The sequence below is a fragment of the Opisthocomus hoazin genome, chromosome 2, assembly GCF_030867145.1.
Source record: "Opisthocomus hoazin isolate bOpiHoa1 chromosome 2, bOpiHoa1.hap1, whole genome shotgun sequence".
Lineage (NCBI taxonomy): Eukaryota > Metazoa > Chordata > Aves > Opisthocomiformes > Opisthocomidae > Opisthocomus > Opisthocomus hoazin.
This window is the reverse complement of record NC_134415.1, coordinates 129,086,887-129,107,300: the sequence shown is the minus strand read 5'-3', so window position 1 is coordinate 129,107,300 and position 20,414 is coordinate 129,086,887. Positions and strand designations below refer to the sequence as shown.

General features: G+C 53.3%; 1 protein-coding gene across 3 annotated transcripts in view; it reads right to left on the bottom strand.

Moving 5' to 3' along the window:
- The window catches only part of XKR6 (XK related 6), a 204,047-nt gene extending 185,085 nt beyond the window's left edge, over positions 1-18,962 (bottom strand). For 2 of the 3 annotated variants that reach the window (XR_012763273.1, XR_012763274.1), the window contains exon 1: positions 18,226-18,311. Coding sequence is in view for 1 of the 3 variants with exons in the window: in XM_075415034.1 (XP_075271149.1) it covers positions 18,226-18,962 (737 nt within the window). In the remaining 2 variants the exon portion in view is untranslated. Of the gene's footprint in view, positions 1-18,225 lie in introns of all 3 variants that reach the window. The other variant, XM_075415034.1, reaches the window with a different exon arrangement.
- Between the last annotated feature and the right edge of the window lie 1,452 nt (positions 18,963-20,414).

Below are 20,414 nucleotides of genomic sequence, written 5' to 3'. Positions count from 1 at the left end.
AAGAGTCTGGCCCCATCCTCCTGACCCCCACCCTGCAGATATTTAGAGGCATTTCTAAGGTCCCCGCTCAGCCTTCTCTTCTCCAGGCTAAAGAAGCCCAGCTCCCTCAGCCTTTCCTCGCAGGAGAGATGCTCCTGGCATGGCACTAACTAATGAATTTTCAAGCAGTGCATCCTCGTTCACCAATTCCCAGGTTTGACACTTCGGCAGCTCCCCTCCAAAATAAAAGTATGATCTCGCCTTTCCTCTCCGCTTCCCCCAAAACGCGCTTTCAGGACCGTAACAGCGAATCATTCGAAGCAAATGAAAGAGATGTGACCTGCCCATTTTTTCAGACACCTTTTTTAGGCGTGCTGGTTTACAAATCCACTAATCCCCTGAAAGAAAGGGGAAAATAATCCAGTCCCAGGCAAAGGAGTCAGCAAAGCCGTCCGAAATTAAACCCTGAATTCAAACTCTCTGCTGCAATTACGTTGCTCCCAATAATTGTAGTAGCTTTTTTTGCTCCGAGGACACAGCTAAATACCAACAAGAAAAATGTAAGGGTCAGAAATAATTTGCCCTCGCTGCTAAAAAACTGGTCACTTCCCAGGAACCACAAAGAGCCGGTCCCTGGTTTAAGGAGCAGCAGGGAATTACAGCAAGATCTGAGTGTTCAAACAGAAAATTCAGTGCTTCATTCCAGGCAGAGTTTGATCACAACAAGCAAAAATAATGAGAGCCTTTAACGAAGCTCTAATTGTGCAATATGCCATACCGGAAGAAAAAAAAAAAGTTTTTATAAATGGAATTATTAAACTCCAGAGCAGTAAAACAAAGACTAAAAACACACTCTGCACAAACGGTAATAAAGCATCAGTCAAGGTGTTTGGAAGAACACCGATGGAGGGGTTATTCGAGTAAGTGTTAGGTTACCCAGGCAAGAGTTTTAGTACTAAAAAGCAGTGTTTAATCTAACTTCTTGCCCTCCTCAATTTTTGGAAGGAAAGCAGTCCCCTTACTTAGGGTTAATTTTCATTTTCTTAGGAGAATACGTGGGTTTTTCCAGCCCACCTCTGCAGACTCTCCTGCACGTTCTGAGACAACGGGGCATTATCAGCAAGGACGAAGCGATGCGACCAACCCTACAGGGTTCATTTGCGCTCATCGCCTGCAAGCAGATTTCAACCCGGTGTTTGCATCCCCCTCAGAGAAGCCACACCAATTTTAGAGCAGCTGAGGAAATGCTCGAGAACACTTGAAGAACCAAGCTTTCCACACAGTAAAACTGCAGCAGATCAACCACAATATTTTTGCAAAATTGTAAATGACGCCTGAAGTCCTGGCTGTATTCATCTACCAAAGGATGATTAAGTTCAAAATCTACAATTACTTCTGATCTTAAATAACTGATAGCATTTTAACTGATAAGATTTTCTTAAATAACTGATAGGATTTTAACTCCCAATGTACAGTAGCTAAGATGTGATATTACTAGGAGCTCTTTGAAACCAATCAATAACTATTAAAGCTGGATCCCATCAGCTACCACCAGGTATTAGCCACTTTCTCAATATTTCAAGTATTCAGTTATTCTTAGGTACAGTTAAAGTAGTAAAATGAAGTGGTCTCATACTGACACTGCGATAAATATGAGATTAAATATAGAACAAATTTATTACTCCCTGAAGTCCTACTGAGTGTCCTGATTTTTCCGTATCCACAACAGTACAGTTTACTTTGATGTTTTATTATCCCAGATCTGAAGCGCACAACCGGAAAGCAAAGCGCGTGCCGGTTCAAAGACCTAACCCAGCCACGCCGGGAAGGCAGCGAACGCCGAAGCTGAACCTGCAGATGAAGCTGATGGCCCCCTGCGAGCCGTCGCGCCCCGCTTCGAGCAAGCGGCCGGCACAGCGAGGGACGTGGGACCCTGGGGTGCCCGGGGGCTGCGAGAGGAACACGACTGCGAGAGATGACTCTTCCCAACGCCCCACTTTGAAGAAAACGGAATAACCAACTCATTTTTAACCCAATGTTTTGAATGGCTCTGAGTGGTTTTGAAGTAAATCAGCTATTTGCTCAGCTTGCTCTAAAAAAAAAAAAAATTTGACACACAGATAAGTTCAGCTGGGTGTGGGTGAAGATGGGTGACCCCCAAAGTGCGCATTTCTTGCTTGCTGCCTGTCCTGCGCTCCCAGGACGGTCCCAGCTTAACCCCACAGTGTCCTCACGGCAGGGCAAAGCACCAAAGAGCGATGCACCACGTCCTCCCCCACCAGCGTCTGAGCTGGACAGGTTCACAGCTACACGAGTGTCTGGGTCTCAGACAGATGGACATGCCTACGCAATTCTCTCTTCTCCATTGCTCACCTGGCTTTCACCCTTAAGCATTCACACTAAAGTTATCCACTGAATATAAATCTCCCACAGATGATATTTACAGTTTGGGCCAACGCAGGGATCTGGGCTTTCACAGAATCATGAAATGGTTTGGGTGGGAAGGGACCTTTAACGGCCATCTAGTCCAGCCCCCCTCCTGCAATGAGCTGGGACATAGAATCACAGAATGGTTTGGGTTGGAAGGGACCTTAAAGATCATCTGGTTCCAACCCCCCTGCCATCAGCAGGGACATCTTCCACCAGACCAGGTTGCTCAGAGCTCCATCCAACCTGGCCATGAACACTGCCAGGGAGGGGGCAGCCACAGCTTCTCTGGGCAACCTGGGCCAGGGTTTCACCACCCTCATGGGGAAGAATTTCTCTCTAATCTCTAATCTAAATCTGCCCTCTTTTAGTTTACAGCCGTTCCCCCTTGTCCTATCACTACACCCCCTGTGAAAAACCCCTCTCCATCCTTCCTATAGGCCCCTTCAGGTACTGGCAGCTGCTCTAAGGTCACCCCGGAGCCTTCTCTTCTCCAGGCTGAACAGTCCCAGCTCCCTCAGCCTGTCCTCGAGGAGAGGTACTCCAGTCCTTCATGACATCTTCAACCAGACCAGGTTGCTCAGAGCCCCGTCCAACCTGACCTTGAAGGCTTCCAGGAATGGGGCATCTCCCACCTGTCTGGGCAACCTGTGCCAGGGTTTAACGATTTTGCTTGAGACTCTGACAGGTTGGCTACAACTTCATCAGCTGGGAAAAAAACCCCACATATTCTTAAAAGAAAATAAAAATTAACCTTAGGTAAGGGGAATATTTCACTTCCAGCATCCTTCTGGGCTCTTTCTTGTACATTAAGGATGCTGCAGCCTTTGCAGCTCAACCACTACAGGACTGCCCCTGGCACAGCTTTTGCCAGGACCTACCAGCCCTCACCCCAGCAGCTCCTCGGGACCACTCACGAGCCAGCATGGCCAAGAAACCTCTCCCAGTGGGTAGCCTGGAGGCAGCCACGCTCTCCTGCAAGCCAAGAAAGCTTCACATGGCAGAACAGCCACGCTGTGCCAGCCCTTCACAGGGCCAGAGGACAAGTTCTGCCACCACTTAGCTCACAAGAGAGACGCAGCCGTCGAAGGCGAGCTCCCAGGAGGCGAGACGAGGAGGGCTCGACACTTAGTGAGTGCACATGATAGGATTTTGTGGCTCTCTTATTCAAGGGAGCAACTTGAAGCAGAGGAAAGCAATGAGATGGACCCACGAAGGGGCTCCCGTATCATCCAACAGCGAGCTGCAGCAGACTTTGGGCTGGAGCCTTTCCTGGTGTCGGTGGTACGATGTGCCTACATTGATGTGTGACAACAGAACCGGACTGATCTGGACTAAGGTAAGATTGGGCGTTCAAGAGAAAAGCACGTCCTTCACAAAAACAAGGGTGCGAAAGTCCACCGCGCTGCCTTCCACAGAATCACAGAATTGTTAAGGTTGGAATAGACCTCTAAGATCATCAAGTCCAACCTCACCCCAACACCACCACGGCTGGTAAACCACGTCCGAAGTGCCACATCTACACGGTTTTTGAAAACCTCCAGGGATGGGGACTCAACCACTTCCCTGGGCAGCCTGGTCCCATGCCTGACCACTCCTGCAGTAAAGAAATTTTTCCTAATATCTGATCTAAACCTCCCTTGACACAACGGCCTCTCATCCTATTGCTAGTTACCTCGGAGAAGAGACCAACACCCACCTCACTACACTCTCCTGTCAGGTAGTTGTAGAGAGCAATGAGGTCCCCCTCAGCCTCCTCTTCTCCAGACTAAACAGCCCCAGCTCCCTCAGCCACTCCTCATCAGACTTGTTCTCCAGACCCCTCACTAGCCTCACTGCCCTTCTCTGGACATGCTCCAGCACCTCAATGTCCTTCTTAGATTGAGGGGTCCAAAACTGAACACAGCCATGTGCCGATGTGAAAGCCTCAACCTCCAGCCCCCACTCTGGGTCTGATGCACATGACTTGGCAAGGCGCTGCTGCAGCTTTCCCCCCCCAAAAAACCCATTTCTTCCCCAGCCCAGTCGTACCAAACGCTGGGAAACCAAGCATTACCCTTCACTGTATCACCAAGTCAACGGCGCAGTCAACGGGGCAGCGTGACAGCCTGCACATGGTGACTTCAGACCCCAGCGTGAGTTCACATCTTCCCTGGACTCGTAGCCGTGAGCCTCCCATGAGGGAGGAACAGATGCGTTTCTGCAGTCAGTGCTTCGACGAGTCACACACAGAATCACACAGAATCACACACAGAGTGTTTGGGGTTGGAAGGGACCTCTGTGGGTCATCCAGTCCAACCCCCTGCCAAAGCAGGGTCACCCAGAGCAGGCTGCACAGGACCTTGTCCAGGCGGGTCTGGAATATCTCCAGAGAAGGAGACTCCACAGCCCCTCTGGGCAGCCTGGGCCAGGGCTCCGGCACCCTCAGAGGGAAGAAGTTCTTCCACAGGTTCAGACGGAACTTCCTGTGCTTCAGTTTGTGCCCGTTGCCCCTTGTCCTGTCTCTGGGCACCACTGGAAAGAGTCTGGCCCCATCCTCCTGACCCCCACTCTGCAGATATTTAGAGGCATTTCTAAGGTCCCCTCTCAGCCTTCTCTTCTTCAGGCTGAACAAGCCCAGCTCCCTCAGCCTCTCCTCGTAGGGGAGATGCTCCAGTCCCCTCCTCATCCTCATAGCCCTCCGCTGGACTCTCTCCAGTAGCTCCTCATCTTTCTTGAACTGGGGAGCCCAGAACTGGACACAGTACTCTAGATGAGGCCTCACCAGGGCAGTGTAGAGGGGAAGGAGAACCTCCCTCGACCTGCTGGCCACACTCCTCCTAATGCATCCCAGAATCTCTGGTGCACACCATTCCAAATTATTTCCATTCCTAATGAATATTCATAAACAAACCACAATGCTGCACATTCAATCAGCCATCACACACCACCCACACTAGATGAAAGGACAACTACACGAGATAAGCAGTTTATTGGATCAAAAGTCCCCTTTAGACAAGAAGACAGCTATTGCAACAGGGTACAACTGATAGTATCCCATCGCAGGTGTACGCGCGGAGGAAGTATCAGCAAATCTCCCTCTTTAAACCAGAGATTCAGCACAGAGAATGCACAACGCAATTATTATGTTAATTTATCTGCACTTTTCCGCCTGCTTGAGGCGTGAGCTGGAGGTAGGAACTTCTCTTTGAAAAGCTGGCATTTTGTGTCACCGAAAATGGCTACTTCAAAAACCTCAACTGACGCCCAATTATACAACCGGCGATTCAAGCTTAACTCCCCGTCACCATCACCGGCATCGCTGCCCCACCAGTCTCTAACGCTTATGGGCAAAGACCCTGCCCTTCAGCTTTTGCTTTTTCCTGCCATTTACATCTCCCTCAAGCGAGATCCAGAAGGTGCTTTTTCCCACCTTCTTCCCCAAACCCAGCCTAAGCAGGAGAAATCCAAGGATCTCGTCCTCCCGCGCAGGACGTGGGCTGGGGAAAAGAGAGCGGCCGCAGCTCTCGAGCACTAGTCCTGCATGGACAATAAATTCTTTACGAAGACACCTGATAATCACGTCAAGCCCACAAACGGTGACAGAGTTTGTAACACCACATTCTCCCCTCTCCACCAGATGGGAAGCCAGTATTTCCCAGTGACCACGGCAAGACGGTTAAAACAAGGGGAGATATGTTTATTGCCCGCTGCTTCCCAGAGCCGTTCTGCTCCCCAACCACGAGGGACTGAAACGGTCTGCCCAAGAAAAAGCGTATTTACACCCATTGCCAGAAAGGGAAAGTATAAATATTTCCAAAGCTTTATGAAGGCTAGTACTTACAGTCATGCTTTGAAAGGGAAAGAATAAAGCAAAATATTCAATTAGAAAAAATTACTATAATTGCAGGTTCTATTTTATCCCTCCATTAAAGCAATAAAGTGCCTCGAAATATTGCTGAGCTGGGATACAGAGCTTAGTGCTACTTAGCATTTTAATATGTTAAAGGGGGGCCTAATTTAATTTAGATCTGCATGAGGGTCTTCTCTCCACCCTGGCCCCTATTGCCTCCTCCTACACTTCTTAAAATACGGCTGAATACAAATGCATGCTTCTCCCCCACGCCGAGGGATGTATACGCAGGGCTGAGGCTGGACATAAATCCTGACACATCCTAGCACATCTCCAAAGCCGAAGAGGACATCGAGCACACACATGCACAGCTCCACACACGCAGATGCCCAGTTAAAAGTGTGTTTGCCTGCACCTGAAAGCTCTGATGTCTGAATTTTATTCGTTTTTTTTTTTTTAATTGGAGGAAAATGTCCAACTTCTGTTCCCCGAACATCAAGCAAAATCCTCTTGGAAATGTAAAATCGTCCCATTTTGCTCTAACGGCACACGAATCCCGTGGGAAGGGATTTGCTATCGAAAGTCACCCGGCAAGCAACTGCCGAGGCGGAAGAAGGGGGCTCTTTCTCCCAGCCCTGGCTCTCGCCACGCTTTCTCCGCACTACGATGCCACAAGCCGTGGTTTTCTGAGCATAACCTCGTTCCTCCCTGCGACAGAAGATAAGTGAAGCTTATTTTAGGGAGCCCTTCATCCTTTTAATTAAACAAATTAATATCACTTCTCCGTATCTCACAGCCTCTATTATCTTTTGTGAACTCCTACAATTCCGTTGTAAAGATATGCTGAAAAAGCGCTAATTGAGATAATCTCTGGAATTCAAGAGTTGGTGTATTTTTAGCCATGTTTTAAAACTATTTTCCCTTTGTTTCTGGAATGCCTCCCATCCTTCCTCCCATGCCAGACTGTTTACATTATTTAAATGCCTTCTGCTTATACCACTCTTTGCAATTTTTACTTCAACAACATCGGCCTCCGTTGCTCTTTTTTCCCTCACTTAGACATAACTGGGATGAATTCCAATCCCAAACTCAAAACCACTCCTGGTGCTTTACTGCTGTCTTCTGTGTTCGGTACATCAGGCAACGCATTTCTGCCAGTCCTACCACCCAGGACTGCCTGTGTGTGGGAACCAAGCACAAAGAGTTAAACTGTTCCTCTTTTACAATAGAAACCGGGGAAATGGTGACTTTCCCAGACACTGGAATTCTCTGCAAACTCACAGGGATACTCGTCATCCCCCTGCTTTAGCAGACAAGCCTGAGCCACCCCACTAAAAGGACAGGGAAACCCATCACTCCTCTATTTTTGCAGACAGCTGTGAAGTCCGGCGCCCACCGTGCAAGCAGAAGCACGGCCCGGCACCCCTGCCCCACTGCTGCCCTACAGAAACCCCACCGAGCGAGACCCACGAGCTGACAGCGGCTCCGGCAGCCGGCCACGCTTCTCTGCCGCTCGGGTTTGATTTGCTTTTTCCGCAGGTTTAATTAGAAAGGTGATGAAGGCAGCTCCAGGTGCCAGCGCCTTTTGCATTGTGGCTCCTGAAGAGTTTTTAATAAGAGTTCTGCCAAATTGGTGGGGGTTTTACGGCAAATTTTTCCTACGTCAGGATGACCTGCAAAGGTAGAAAGGGTGATATAGCACAACAGCCTACTGAGTTCTTCCAGCAATAAGTGCAGACCTCCGCAGTGTTAATTTAATCCTGTTCACAACAGGCTTGTTTTTCTAAGTCCCCGATTGCAGGCCATCTACGGCAGCGTTTATGAAGCACTCCTGGCTTAGTCCTATTTCCCACCGGCTTTAGGGACAGGTGAGAACACACCTATTCCCTCAACCCATCCTGTGTGAAAAGGGATACAATACACAGGTATTTGGGATGCAAAAATGCTCAGCCGCCTCTGCAGCAGGCAACCGAATCGTCATAGCGTGCAAGCACCCAGGCGGAGCAGAGCGGAGGAAGAGGAGGTCCTCGTGATAAAGGTTCTGGGCTTGGATACAGGAGGTTTCAGCGAAGCTGCCAATTCTGCAAAAGATCTTCTGCGCAGCTGAAGTCACCTAAGGACAGACCGTGAATATTTCATGGCTGAACCCGAGCTCTCACAGATTTCAGAAGAAAGGAGACGTGAGGAGCAGCACGGGCTTCAGGTCCCATTATAGTCTGGGGGACACATTTCAGATTGCCTTTCGCTCTATTTTTTGTCTCTTGGCCAAGATCCGATTTTGCTCTAACACGGCTGCTGGTTCAGCTAGGCTTCGAGACGCTGACGGAAGGAATAACTCACCCATTTATACTGAAACAACGGCAGCAGACACAGACACACAGCTTAGCCGTGCAAGCACGTGCATGCTTTAAATGGAAAACCCAGCCCATGGGTCAGAGTTGCCCAAGGGCGGACAAACGGCAGCTCCTGAGACTCCTCCCGAGCAACGCAAACGTGGCTCCTATGCGACAGCAGTTAGATGTAACCAAACGTAGGCTGAAACTGGAATATAGGGTGGCAGGCAATACGAATTCCCAGAGTGGAGGGAGTTGCAAAAAAAATTAAAAAACAAAAATCCAGCCATGGGGAGCCGCAGAGGGCTGCTGCCAGCTGCCCTGGGATCCCAGAATCCCAGCATGGTAGGGGTTGGAAGGGACCTCTGTGGGTCATCTAGTCCAACCCTCCTGCCGAAGCAGGGTCACCTACAGTAGGCTGTAGAGGACCTTGTCCAGGCGGGTCTTGAATATCTCCAGAGAAGGAGACTCCACAACCTCCCTGGGCAGCCTGTTCCAGTGCTCCGTCACCCTCAGAGGGAAGAAGTTCTTCCTCATGTTCAGACGGAACTTCCTGTGCCTCAGTTTGTGCCCATTGCCCCTTGTCCTGTCACTGGGCACCACTGAAAAGAGCTTGGCCCCATCCTCCTGACACCCACCCTTCAGATATTTATAAGCATTTCTAAGGTCCCCTCTCAGCCTTCTCTTCTTCAGGCTGAACAATTCAGGATGAAGCCGAATGCTCAGCCCCACAACCCAGGAGACGTTTGGAGCATCCTTGACACTGCGGGCACGACCGGTCCCCAAGGACACGGGATGTGCCTGTTGATCAGCCTGCAAAGGTCAGGCTGTTCTGCTCCATGAGGTTCGAAATGCAAGCTGTTCCTCCCACCGCCAGACTGCTGCTAGGTTTGAGGATTTTCTAAACATCCTTCTCCCCAGGAAGGCTCTTTCCCCATTTTCTTGGGATCCAGTTTGGAAAAGCATCTCAGTGCCCTAAAGCAGTCATAGCAGACTAGGGCAGCAGCCTGAATCCCAGCACATCAGAAGAGGGTGGATCCATGAAGTAACAGTATTTGGCACATGTTCTTTGCTTGTACCTTTAATTATAACTTAATTTTATCTCTAGCTACAGCAAAGCATTACTCCGATTCACAGTTCCTCCTGCCTAAAAGCTTTCAGGTGTTAAAACACTGGCTTCTGCTACCACTGATTTTCCTGACAGTGAGGTGCTAAAAATCAAGTCAGGATTCGAGGGAAATAAAGCAAAATGAAAGTACAGGGACAAGTTTTGTGAGGGATCTAGACTTCTCCATAGGCTCACCTTCATTCCCCAAGGAAAATTACACCTTTGACATCCAATTTCTGTTCCTTGCAGTCTCAAGACAGCGAAAGCAGCTCTCCTCCAAAGAGATGCTTTATCACCATCAGTTCCACCTCCATCCTTTTCATTACAAGAAATGCTCCCTGAATAACCTACATTTGTACTGAGAGGAGAACCACTGCAAGGAATAAAGCTAGCTCAATGCAGCTAAAAACAAAATGGAAGTGTCTAGAAAGGTGGAAAACAAAGAGCTTATAATTTTAACATACAAAAACAAGGCGCGCCATCTTTCCTCCTTCCCTCGGCACCCCGCCTCCCCTCCACCAGGAAAGGCACTTTCAGGTTGCCACTGGCGTTCAGAGACAAAGCCACCAGGCAACTGGAAAACAAGGCACGACTGTCCTAGAGTTCAGCATGAAGCTGAAGGGATGTTCTGGTCAAAGACCACACCGGTAGGAGAGTTTAGGAAAACAGCCTGCAACCCAACTTCAAAGCAGCTGTCTTCCCTCATAGTTTTCGGACTCCTGGAGACGGTCTCTCAAACATACCTCGCCCTGAAAGTCATGGAAATTCTGTGCTGGTTCCAGTAAGAACAAAGTCAGGTCACCAAAGCATTTCTGCTTGCCTTTCTTCTACCTCACACACCAGAGGTGACGAGCTGTTGTCACTGCAGGACCACCTTACTCACCGGGCACCTCATGCCCACGTGGCTCTTCCTCAACAGCATCCCCACATCCAAGAGGAAACCAAACTCCATTATCTCCTCCAGATCCCACTCACCTGCCTACCCACGCCATGCTGTCACTGCAGAAACACTGGACTGCCCAGGAAGGCGAGTTCCCCCCAGGACAGGGCAGCACGTTACTTCTCCCAAGAGAAGGTCTGGAGCAAACCCTGCCCTCCCAAGGCTGGCAACAGCAGATCTGCTCCAACATCTGTGGTTTGACCCCCCTCTAGTGGGTAGCACCCAACAAGACACGGAGCCTTGCCACCACCACGAAACCAATGGAGACCCTACTCAAGCAATAAAGACTTTTTTCTTGATTATTATGATGGCTATTATTCTCCCACACACACAACCTACCCGCCTTGCACTTCAGATTCAACGTCTTTGGACCTCTACACCCGCAGCCTGGCACTTATGGAGATTCCGTGGAAAACTCTTAGAAATGGGGGCAGAGCAGGTAAGGTTTTTGGAAGGAAGAAGCACCATGCTGGAAAAAAAGTCCAGTTCTACCCCAGACCTGATTTTGTAGGGAGAACATATTTATCATCTATCCCAGAATGTCTTCCCTCTGCCAACTTGTCAAAAGCTGACAAAACTCCATACTATAAAAGCAAGCTGTTAAAACTTGGCTAAAGGGAAAAACTTAGCTGCCAGACGAGCTAACCAGAAAACGCTGAAAAAAATATTCCGGTGTGCCAGGGCAGGCAGTAAATTTACAGACAGGCTCCACAGAGCTGAACATCCCAAACCAGGACATCGAGGCAGTATTAGGTCAGCGGCTTCTCGTTCCTCTGCCATTTGACAAGCAGATGTCTCCCACTTACAGGGACTTGGGCAGATATCTTAAGAGTTGTAGCTGCCCGTATATCTAAACTACACGAAGTAGCATGGATCCAACTCACAGTTCATCCCTGAACAAAGTATTTTAGTAGAGCCTACACCCACTCACCACACAGTCACTAAATACCACATATACCATTTAAACCCATTGATTCATGCTTCCACCTCCGGGCACGCCGAAAGATGAACAGCTCACAGATTTGGTCTTTCCACTAATAAAAAAGACGTCAATTCTTCGCCCAAATTTTAGAATTTTTTCTTTTAATCACACACATACATAATGTGTTTATAATGTCAAAACAGTGACAAGACTTGTTCTGTTTGGTTGTTTTTTTTACAGAATGTTTTTTCTTCTAAATATGTACTCAAATCAGTTTCAAAAACAAGACCCACCAACATGGTACATTCAAGTCACGAAACTTACCACTACTGACAGTTTACCAGGCACAGAGCGATTTCCAGCTGATCAGCATTCATTTTAGCTCAAACTCCACATACTGTTAATCCAATGGAATCTAATAATGTTTTCTTTGATAGCACGCCGCAACGCGAAAGCATCATACTTTCTACTCTAAACCTTGTACTCCAGGATAGCGATCGTGACCCACTAACCCACTTCGAGGTTAAAGAAAGTTACATCTGACACAGCAGTTACACTCTTAATTGTCATTAATACAACCTGTGCAACGACCCAAGATGGGAAAACCTTTCAAGTCAAAACTCTGTCTCCTGAATTTACGCAGCTGAATGGCTTCGGCTAAAGCACCAGCCCTGGCAAGCTCTGAGGACGGACCCGCCTTCAGCCTATTTCCAGCAAAACCACAGCCCTGCAGCATCGCTCCTCAATGAGCAGCCCTTCTGCAGCTTGCGGCGCAGCAGCTCAGCAGCGAGCGTAGCGCGCCCCGACTGGCATCCTTCACTTCTCGGACAGTCCGGCTGAATTGTTCGAGTCCTGAAGATAATCTAGGAGGTTTGAGATGAAAGGTGAAAATTGTAGATTTATAAAGGTAAAAATACCAGGACCTGGGCTTTATCAGTGGCAATGCCATTTGAGATCTTACTGCTTTGAGCGACAATTAAAAATCTATACATACATACACACATGTACACACACACGCATGTTTTTACAGTGTGTATGTATACTTTCTTTCCAGCAGCCACTGAAGGCAGGCAGTATTAACACCACCTTCGGTTCTCAGCTAAGGAAAAGAACAACCACAAAAACCCCAGGAGTATCATTAAGCCCCCCCTCAGTACTTGCACTTCTCTCCTGCCCGGTCACCATTCACTCTCTGAACAGGACATGAACAGAAGTCAAAGCCCTGGCCCAGATGCTCAAAACCAACCAGCTACTTCTCCCATAATCCCAACAAAATGAGGAGACAATCTTGCTAAAGAGCCCGATATATGTCTGTATTTCTGCCGTAAAATGGTGTTTATTCATCACCTCACTGGCAAGCCTTCCCCCGATGTTTAGGAAAAGAAGTGTCTACAGGAATTGCGTTACCCCCCCAAATCAAAACCCCGTGTGCAGGACGAGGATTTCAGTACAGCTCCCACATGCCCCCTCTACTCTCCACGACTTCGCTTCCAGCTGCTGAGCAACAGCGACGGCAGCCTGTACACACCGCACAACCCCGCTTACGCTACAGGCAGCCGCAGCACGTATCCGTGATTACGCAGGAAACCGGGCTCCGTGCGTTACGCACTGAACTTACATCCTCCCAGGTCTTCCTCCTCCATCCCCACGCATAAACTTCTCACCAGCAGAAAGCGATTTAGCTGCAGGCAAACACCGCTAAAACAGCGCTTTCCAGCATTAGTCCCATCGCCGCATTCAAGATTAATTTTAATGGCGTTTGCAATCGCTATAGCGGGAATGTAAAAAGACACCCTCGTGGGGGCTAGCCCGCAGATCCCACGAAATTAATTCCCGCTCCGGTCAGACATCGGGGGTCAGCTCCACGCCGCCCACGCTGCTCAGCGCGCCGTGGCAAGCAGGAGCCGTGCGCTAGCGGGATTGGAGATCAACAGGAGAGAAAGCTCCCTTCCTTCACCCAACGCGAGCCGGTCTGCAGAGCTCCTTCCCAGCCCCTTTCGGCAGTCCCAGCCCTGCACAACCTCGGCAGCAAACGTTTTTCCTCTGCATTAACAGCACGGGGAGAAGTCTGGGCGACCTGAGCTTTGCTGCTTCCTACTACCAAACAAAAAAATCACCCCTCCGCACGCATCCCTGCTGTCTCTGCCGGCACCGCTTGCGTGTCCCCCTCCCCATCTGCTCACTCCAGCGTGCCGGGGCGTGGAGCGTTTTTGCGAACGCCGGCTTTCGCCACGGCTCATACACAATCATTTCTTTTTGCCTGGCTCCGAGAGGGGAAAAATCCAACCCGCCAGCAGAGCATCTGCATCCAGAACCGCTTTAGCTGTTGGGATCAGCACTCGGGAGCAGCAGGGAATGCAGGAGAGAGGGTCTCGTACCAATTCATCACCCTCGTATGCATCACACACAGACATCCCCCCTCCTGCCACCCCCCAGCCCAAATCTCAGCCATAAAAAAATAAATTAAAAAAAATAGAATAAACCCCCAAGCCGAAGTTGAGAACAAATGTGCTTTGAACGCTACACGAATGACATTGAAGATGCAAGAGGTATGTGTTTGTTGTTGCACTGCAAGATTCCATGGGCTTATTTCCTAGGTATACGCTGCCCGCACCCTTCCCACACAGATCCCCTCCTCTCCACCCCCTCGGCTTCTCTCAAAAAAAAAAAAAAATTAAAAAAAAAAAAAAATCTTTGATGTGTATATTCATTTTATCTGGAGAGAGCGGTGTCCTCAGCAGAGGTGTCAAGGCCCTCCCCTGCCTCCACCCACGCATCTCTCCCTCCCCCAGGCTCAACCATGCTGTCTCCATCTTAACTCCAGCCACTTCTTCCCCGCTTTCATTAGGCAGCAGAGTTAACCCCTTCGGCTACCCACACACTGGGGGGGGGGGGGGAATAAAAAAAAGGACCTCTCTATCCATCACCGCTTTCTGCCTCCCCCTCCACCTTTTTTCTCATCCGTACCCCTGCAAAAAAATTCCTAAAATCCACCAGTGAGGTTATTTTCGCCCCATTAGCTCATCTGGGAAACACCAACGCAGGGACATTCACCCTTCCGGCGAGCCCCTCCAGGGCTTCCCACCGCTTCACCGCGACGCGCCACCGTCTCCCCCCTTACAAAAATTCAGCCTCTTCTCCCTACGGATTATTTTAAAAGCTACAAAACCCCCACCTGCAGCCTCTCCCCTAGAGTCTAACCCAGCCGTGGGGTGGAGGGGTGCATCCACCAGCCCGTGACACAACCCGGAGACTTCCCTCCACCACCCACAGCTCCCACCCCTTCCATCTCATCCACCCTGGTCCCATCTCGGAGGACGCCGGGTCTTTACGGCTGTCCTTACGACACCCCTTTCCGTGAGACCGACATCTCTGTGGAAGTGTTTGCATCCACAGGCTTTCATCCCGGAGAATCCCTCCCTGCCTCCTCCCGCATCTCTTTTCGGGGAGGAGAAGGCAATTCCCAGCTCACTCTGGAGGATGCTTTTTTTTTCATTATTCCCACTGAGCCTGGGGTCACCTCCCAGACCCTTCCTCTGGCCAGTGACACCTCTACCCCAGGACCAGTCCCCATCCCTGACCTTCAGTCTCACACCGACAACCTCGACGCCGTCCCCACTCCTCCACCGAGGAGAAGGTTTCTCCTTTCACCAAAGCCCCAGCCCAGGCATCACGCTGCGTTTTTCCACCCCCACAACCTGCTCCTTCGGCGCGGGGGGATCAGCGAGCCGGGGGTCTCCCCCCGCGCCGGGTGGGGAGAGGCTCTCGGGGACGGACGCGACCCTCAACCCCTCCTCATCTACGGGGGGTTCGATCCACGCCAGGAGGACACCAACCCTCTGGAAACAGCACATCCCAGCACTCGGCAGCTGGGGGTCCATCGCCTGGCGCTCCTCTGTGGAGCAGCCCCCCGTTTTCCGTGGGGCCCCTCCCTTGCCTCCCACCCCAGCTCCAGAAGGACAGCAAGGGGGGACAAGCCCTCCCCAGGGCCACAGGACCTCCTTCTGCAGCGCTGCCGGTGCAAGGGTCACCCCCAGCCCTGGGCCCGCCCCCACACTGTCACCCATGGGGTGTCCCTCCACCACCAGCTCCTGTCTGGAAGAGCGGCTCCGTGCCCCCCGGTCCCCGTCCTGCCCCATGTCTGTGGGGCAGCAAGAGCCCACCCCATCCCTCGATGCACCATCTGTAGCCCCACGGAGCTAGAACCCCTTCCAGCCCCCACACCTGTGGGGGGCACCAGCCTGTGTCCCCTCCATGCCATGAGGTGACAGCAGCCCCGTTCCTCCAGCCCCACACACTCATGCAGGGGGCATCTCTCCTCCCTTCAGGGCTCTCCTCGGTGAAGCAGGGGTCACCCCAAATCTCATGGAGGCCACCAACCCACATGCTGCTTGGAGCAATGAACCCCACTGCTCCCACCTCAATCCCACAGACACGTTTTGGGGGAAGTCCTCTTCCCCTCGGATGTCCCCTCAGCACAAGGGGGGTCCTCACACCTCTTCCACCCAGGGGAACACTGACCCTGTCCACCTCAGATCATGAGGTGATGACCCCCATGTCCTCCACCTCAGTCCCCCAGGCTCATTTTGTAGGAATATCTCCTCGCTTTGGGTCTTTTCTCACTCAAAGTGGGATTAACCCCCAAATCTCCTCTCCATCTCCATGTGGGGGACTCTGCACTGACCACAACCACCTCAGACCACGAGGTGACACTGACCCACATCCACCTCAGACCACGAGCTGCCAGCGACCCCCATCCACCCCACCTCAGCCAGAGGACAGTGACCCACCTCTGCCTCAAACTTGGAGGGGACACTGACCCATGTCCACCTCAGACCATAAGGTGACAGTGACCCCCATTTGCCCCCACCTCAGCCAGGGGACAGTGATCCACCTCTGCCTCAAACCATGAGGTGACAGCAATCCCCATCTGCCCATCCTCAGCCAGGTGACAGTGACCCACCTCAAACCACGAAGTGACACTGACCCATGTCCACCTTGGATCATGATGTGACACTGACCCACGTCTAACCCACCTCAGCCAGGTGACAGTGACCCACCTCAAACCATGAGGTGACACTGACCAATGTCCACCTTGAATCATGATGTGACACTGACACACGTCTACCACACCTCAGACAGGTGACAGTGACCCACCTCAAACCATGAGGTGACACTGACCCATGTCCACCTTGGACTATGAGGTGACACTGACCCATGCCCACCTTGGACCACGAGGTGATACTGACCCATGTCTGCCCCACCTCGGCCAGGGGACACTGACTCACCTCAGACCACGAGGTAACAGTGACGCTCATCCTGCCCCGCCTCAGCCAGGTGACACTGACACACCTCAGATCATGAGGTGACACTGACCCATGCCCACCTTGGACCATGAGGTGACACTGACCCACATCTGCCCCACCTCAGACAGAAGACATTGACTCACCTCAGACCACGAGGTGACAGCAATGCCCACCTCCCCTGCCTCGGCAAGGGGCCAGCAACCCATCTCAAACCCCGAGGTGACACTGACCCACGTACACTTCAGACTGTGCAGTGACAGTGACCCATGTCCACCTTGAACCATGAGGTGATAGTGACCCACGTCCACCCCAAACCATGAGGAGCCAACAGCTGCCATCCACCTCAAACCCTGAGGTGACACTGACCCACACCCACCTTGGATCACCATGTGACAGTGGCCCACGTCCACCTTGAACCATGAGGTGACACTGACCCATGTCCACCTTGAACCATGAAGTGACACTGACCCATGTCCACCTCAAAGCCTGAGGTGACACTGACCCACATCCACCCCAAACTGCAAGGTGCCAACGGCTGCCATCCACCTCAGACCCTGAGGTGACACTGACCCATGTCCACCTCAGACCCTGAGGTGACGGCGATCCCCATTTGCCCCACCTCAGCCACATGACAGTGACCCACCTCAGACCATGAGATGACACTGACCCATGTCCACCTTGAACCATGAGATGCCAATGGCTGCCATCCACCTCAGACCATGAGGTAACACTGACCCACATCCACCTTGAACCATGAGGTGACACTGACCCTTGTCCACCCCAAACCATGAAGTACCAACGGCTGCCATCCACCTTAAACCATGAGGTGACACTGACCCACACCCACCCCAAACCGTGAGGTGACACTGACCCATGTCCACCCCAAACTGTGAGGTGCCAACAGCTGCCATCCACCTCAAACCATGAGGTGACACTGACCCACGTCCACCCCAAACCGTGAGGTGACACTGACCCATGTCCACCTTGAACCATGAGGTCACACTCACGTCCACCCCAAACTGTGAGGCGCCAACAGCTGCCATCCACCTCAAACCATGAGGTGACACTGACCCACGTCCACCCCAAACTGTGAGGTGACACCGAGCCACGTCCACCCCAAACCCCGAGGTGCCAGCAGCCACCATCCACCCCACCTCAACCAGCGGACACCGACCCACGTCCACCTCAGACCCCGAGGTGACACCGACCCACGTCCACCTCAGACCACGCCGCGACAGCGAACCCCCCCCCCCCCCCCCGCCCCAGCCCGCGGACGCCGACCCGCGCCCGGGCCCCGCCGCCATGTCGGGCAGCGGCACCGCGCCGCCCCGCCGGGACACGCACAGAGGACACGCACCCCCCCCGCCGCTCCCCTTACCTCCAGACCTGCCCCATCTGCAGCAGGTGGATGACGGACTGCCAGACCCAGACGGAGATCCTGCAGAGCCGCTGCGCCCCGGGGGTGGCGGTGCCGGCGACTCCTCCGACCCCGCCGCCGGGTCCCCCCCGCCGGCCGGCGGCCCCCATCATGGGCGGCCCGCGGCTGGTCAGGCCCTGCACGGCCCCCAGCCCGCCGCCCGTGTAGTCCTGCACGAACCAGCGGAAGCTGAGGATCTGCACCAGCACCGAGGGCAGCAGCACGAAGGCCAGCGTCAGGCCGCACCAGACGTAGTCCCGCCGGCCGTAGTGGTGCAGCGCTAGCCACAGGTCCGTGCCCACGTCCCCCACCAGCACCAGCAGAGCCAGCACGATCCACAGGCAGTCCAGCCACGGCCGCTCGGCCGCCTCGACGGCCTCCGGCGCCGGCGGCGGTCCCTCGGCGGCGGGGCGCGGGGCCAGCGGCTCGGCGGCGGCGGCCGGCCGCCCGAAGAGGTTCCGCAGGCAGGCGCACCGGCAGCCCCAGTAGCACGACGACGTGTTGCAGCAGTGGCAGATGTGCAAGGAGCTGCTGCCGCCCGGCTCCTCCGCCACCTCGGCCGCCGCTGCCCCGACGCCGCCGCCGCCGCCGCAGACGCCCGCCGCCGCCGCCGCCGCCGCCGCCGCCTCGTCCAGGTTGTGCAGCTGGGCGAACCCCACGCCGCCGCCGCCGCCGCCGCCATCCGACTTGGCCGCCATCTTGCCGCCGCCGCCGCCGTCTCCGGCCCCTTCGCCGGGCGCGCTCCGCTCGCTCTGCCCCCCCCCCACCCCGTCTCCCCGCTCCCGGCACCCCCCCCACCCGCCGCCCGCCCGCCTGCCCGCCCGCCGCTTCCGGGGGCGGGGCTTCCGCGCCCGCGCAGGACGGGGCCGGGCCTCCTAGCGGCCGAGTGGGGACGCGCTGGGGACCGGGCCGCTCCCCGCCGGCTCCCCCCCTCCGGTCCCACCCGCGGTCCCCTTCGCGCTGGCACCCGAGAGGTCCCTTGCGCCGCCCCCATCCCGGTCCCTGTCACTTGCTGGCCCCCGGATCCACGGGTTGTCCTCGGCCCAGGCCCTTCTCCGGGTTTCTTCTGACCTTCTCCCTCCCGGTGGCCGTGCTGGGGAAAGGGGGGTTCCTCTCCCACCCCTGTCCCACCGAACCGGCCTCCAAGCCCACCTCGGTGCCTCGACCTCAAGTGGCCCCGGTGCCCTTCCGAATTCCCCACCACGGTGTCCTCATGTCCGTCTCCTTCTAAACACAAGGATTCACAGATTCACAGAACGGTAGGGGTCAGAAGGGACCTCTGTGGGTCACCCAGTCCAACCCTCCTGCCCAAGCAGGGTCACCTACAGCAGGCTGCACAGGACCTTGTCCAGGCGGGTCTTGAATATCTCCACAGAAGGAGATTCCACAACCCCTCTGGGCAGCCTGTTCCAGGGCTCCATCACCCTCAGAGGGAAGAAGTTCTTCCTCATGTTCAGCTGGAACTTCCCAAGCTTCAGTTAGTGCCCATTGCCCCTTGTCCTGTCGCTGGGCACCACTGGAAAGAGTCTGGCCTCGTCCTCCTGACCCCCACCCTGCAGATATTTAGAGGCATTTCTAAGGTCCCCTCTCAGCCTTCTCTTCTCCAGGCTGAACAAGCCCAGCTCCCTCAGCCTTTCCTCATAGGAGAGATGTTCCAGTCCGTGAATCATCCTCGTAGCCCTCTGCTGGACTTTCTCCAGTAGCTCCTCATCTTTCTTGAACCGGGGAGCCCAGAACTGGACAGAGTACTCCAGATGGGACCTCACCAGGGCAGTGTAGAGGGGGAGGAGAACCTCCCTCTACCTGATGCCCACACTCCTCCTAATGCACCCCAGAATGCCATTGACCTTCTTGGCAGCCAGGGCACACTGCTGGCTCATGGTTAACCTGTCGTCCACCAGGACACCCAGGTCCCTCTCCGCAGAGCTGCTCTCCAGCAGATCCGCCCCAAGCCTGTACCGATGCATGGGGTTGTTCCTCCCCAGCTGCAGGACCCTGCATGTGCCTTTGTTGAACCTCATCAGGTTCCTCTCTGCCCAACTTTCCAGCCTGTCCAGGTCACGCTGAATGGCAGCACAGCCTTCTGGTGTATCTACCACTCCTCCCAGTTTGGTGTCATCAGCAAACTTGCTGAGGGTACATTCTAACTC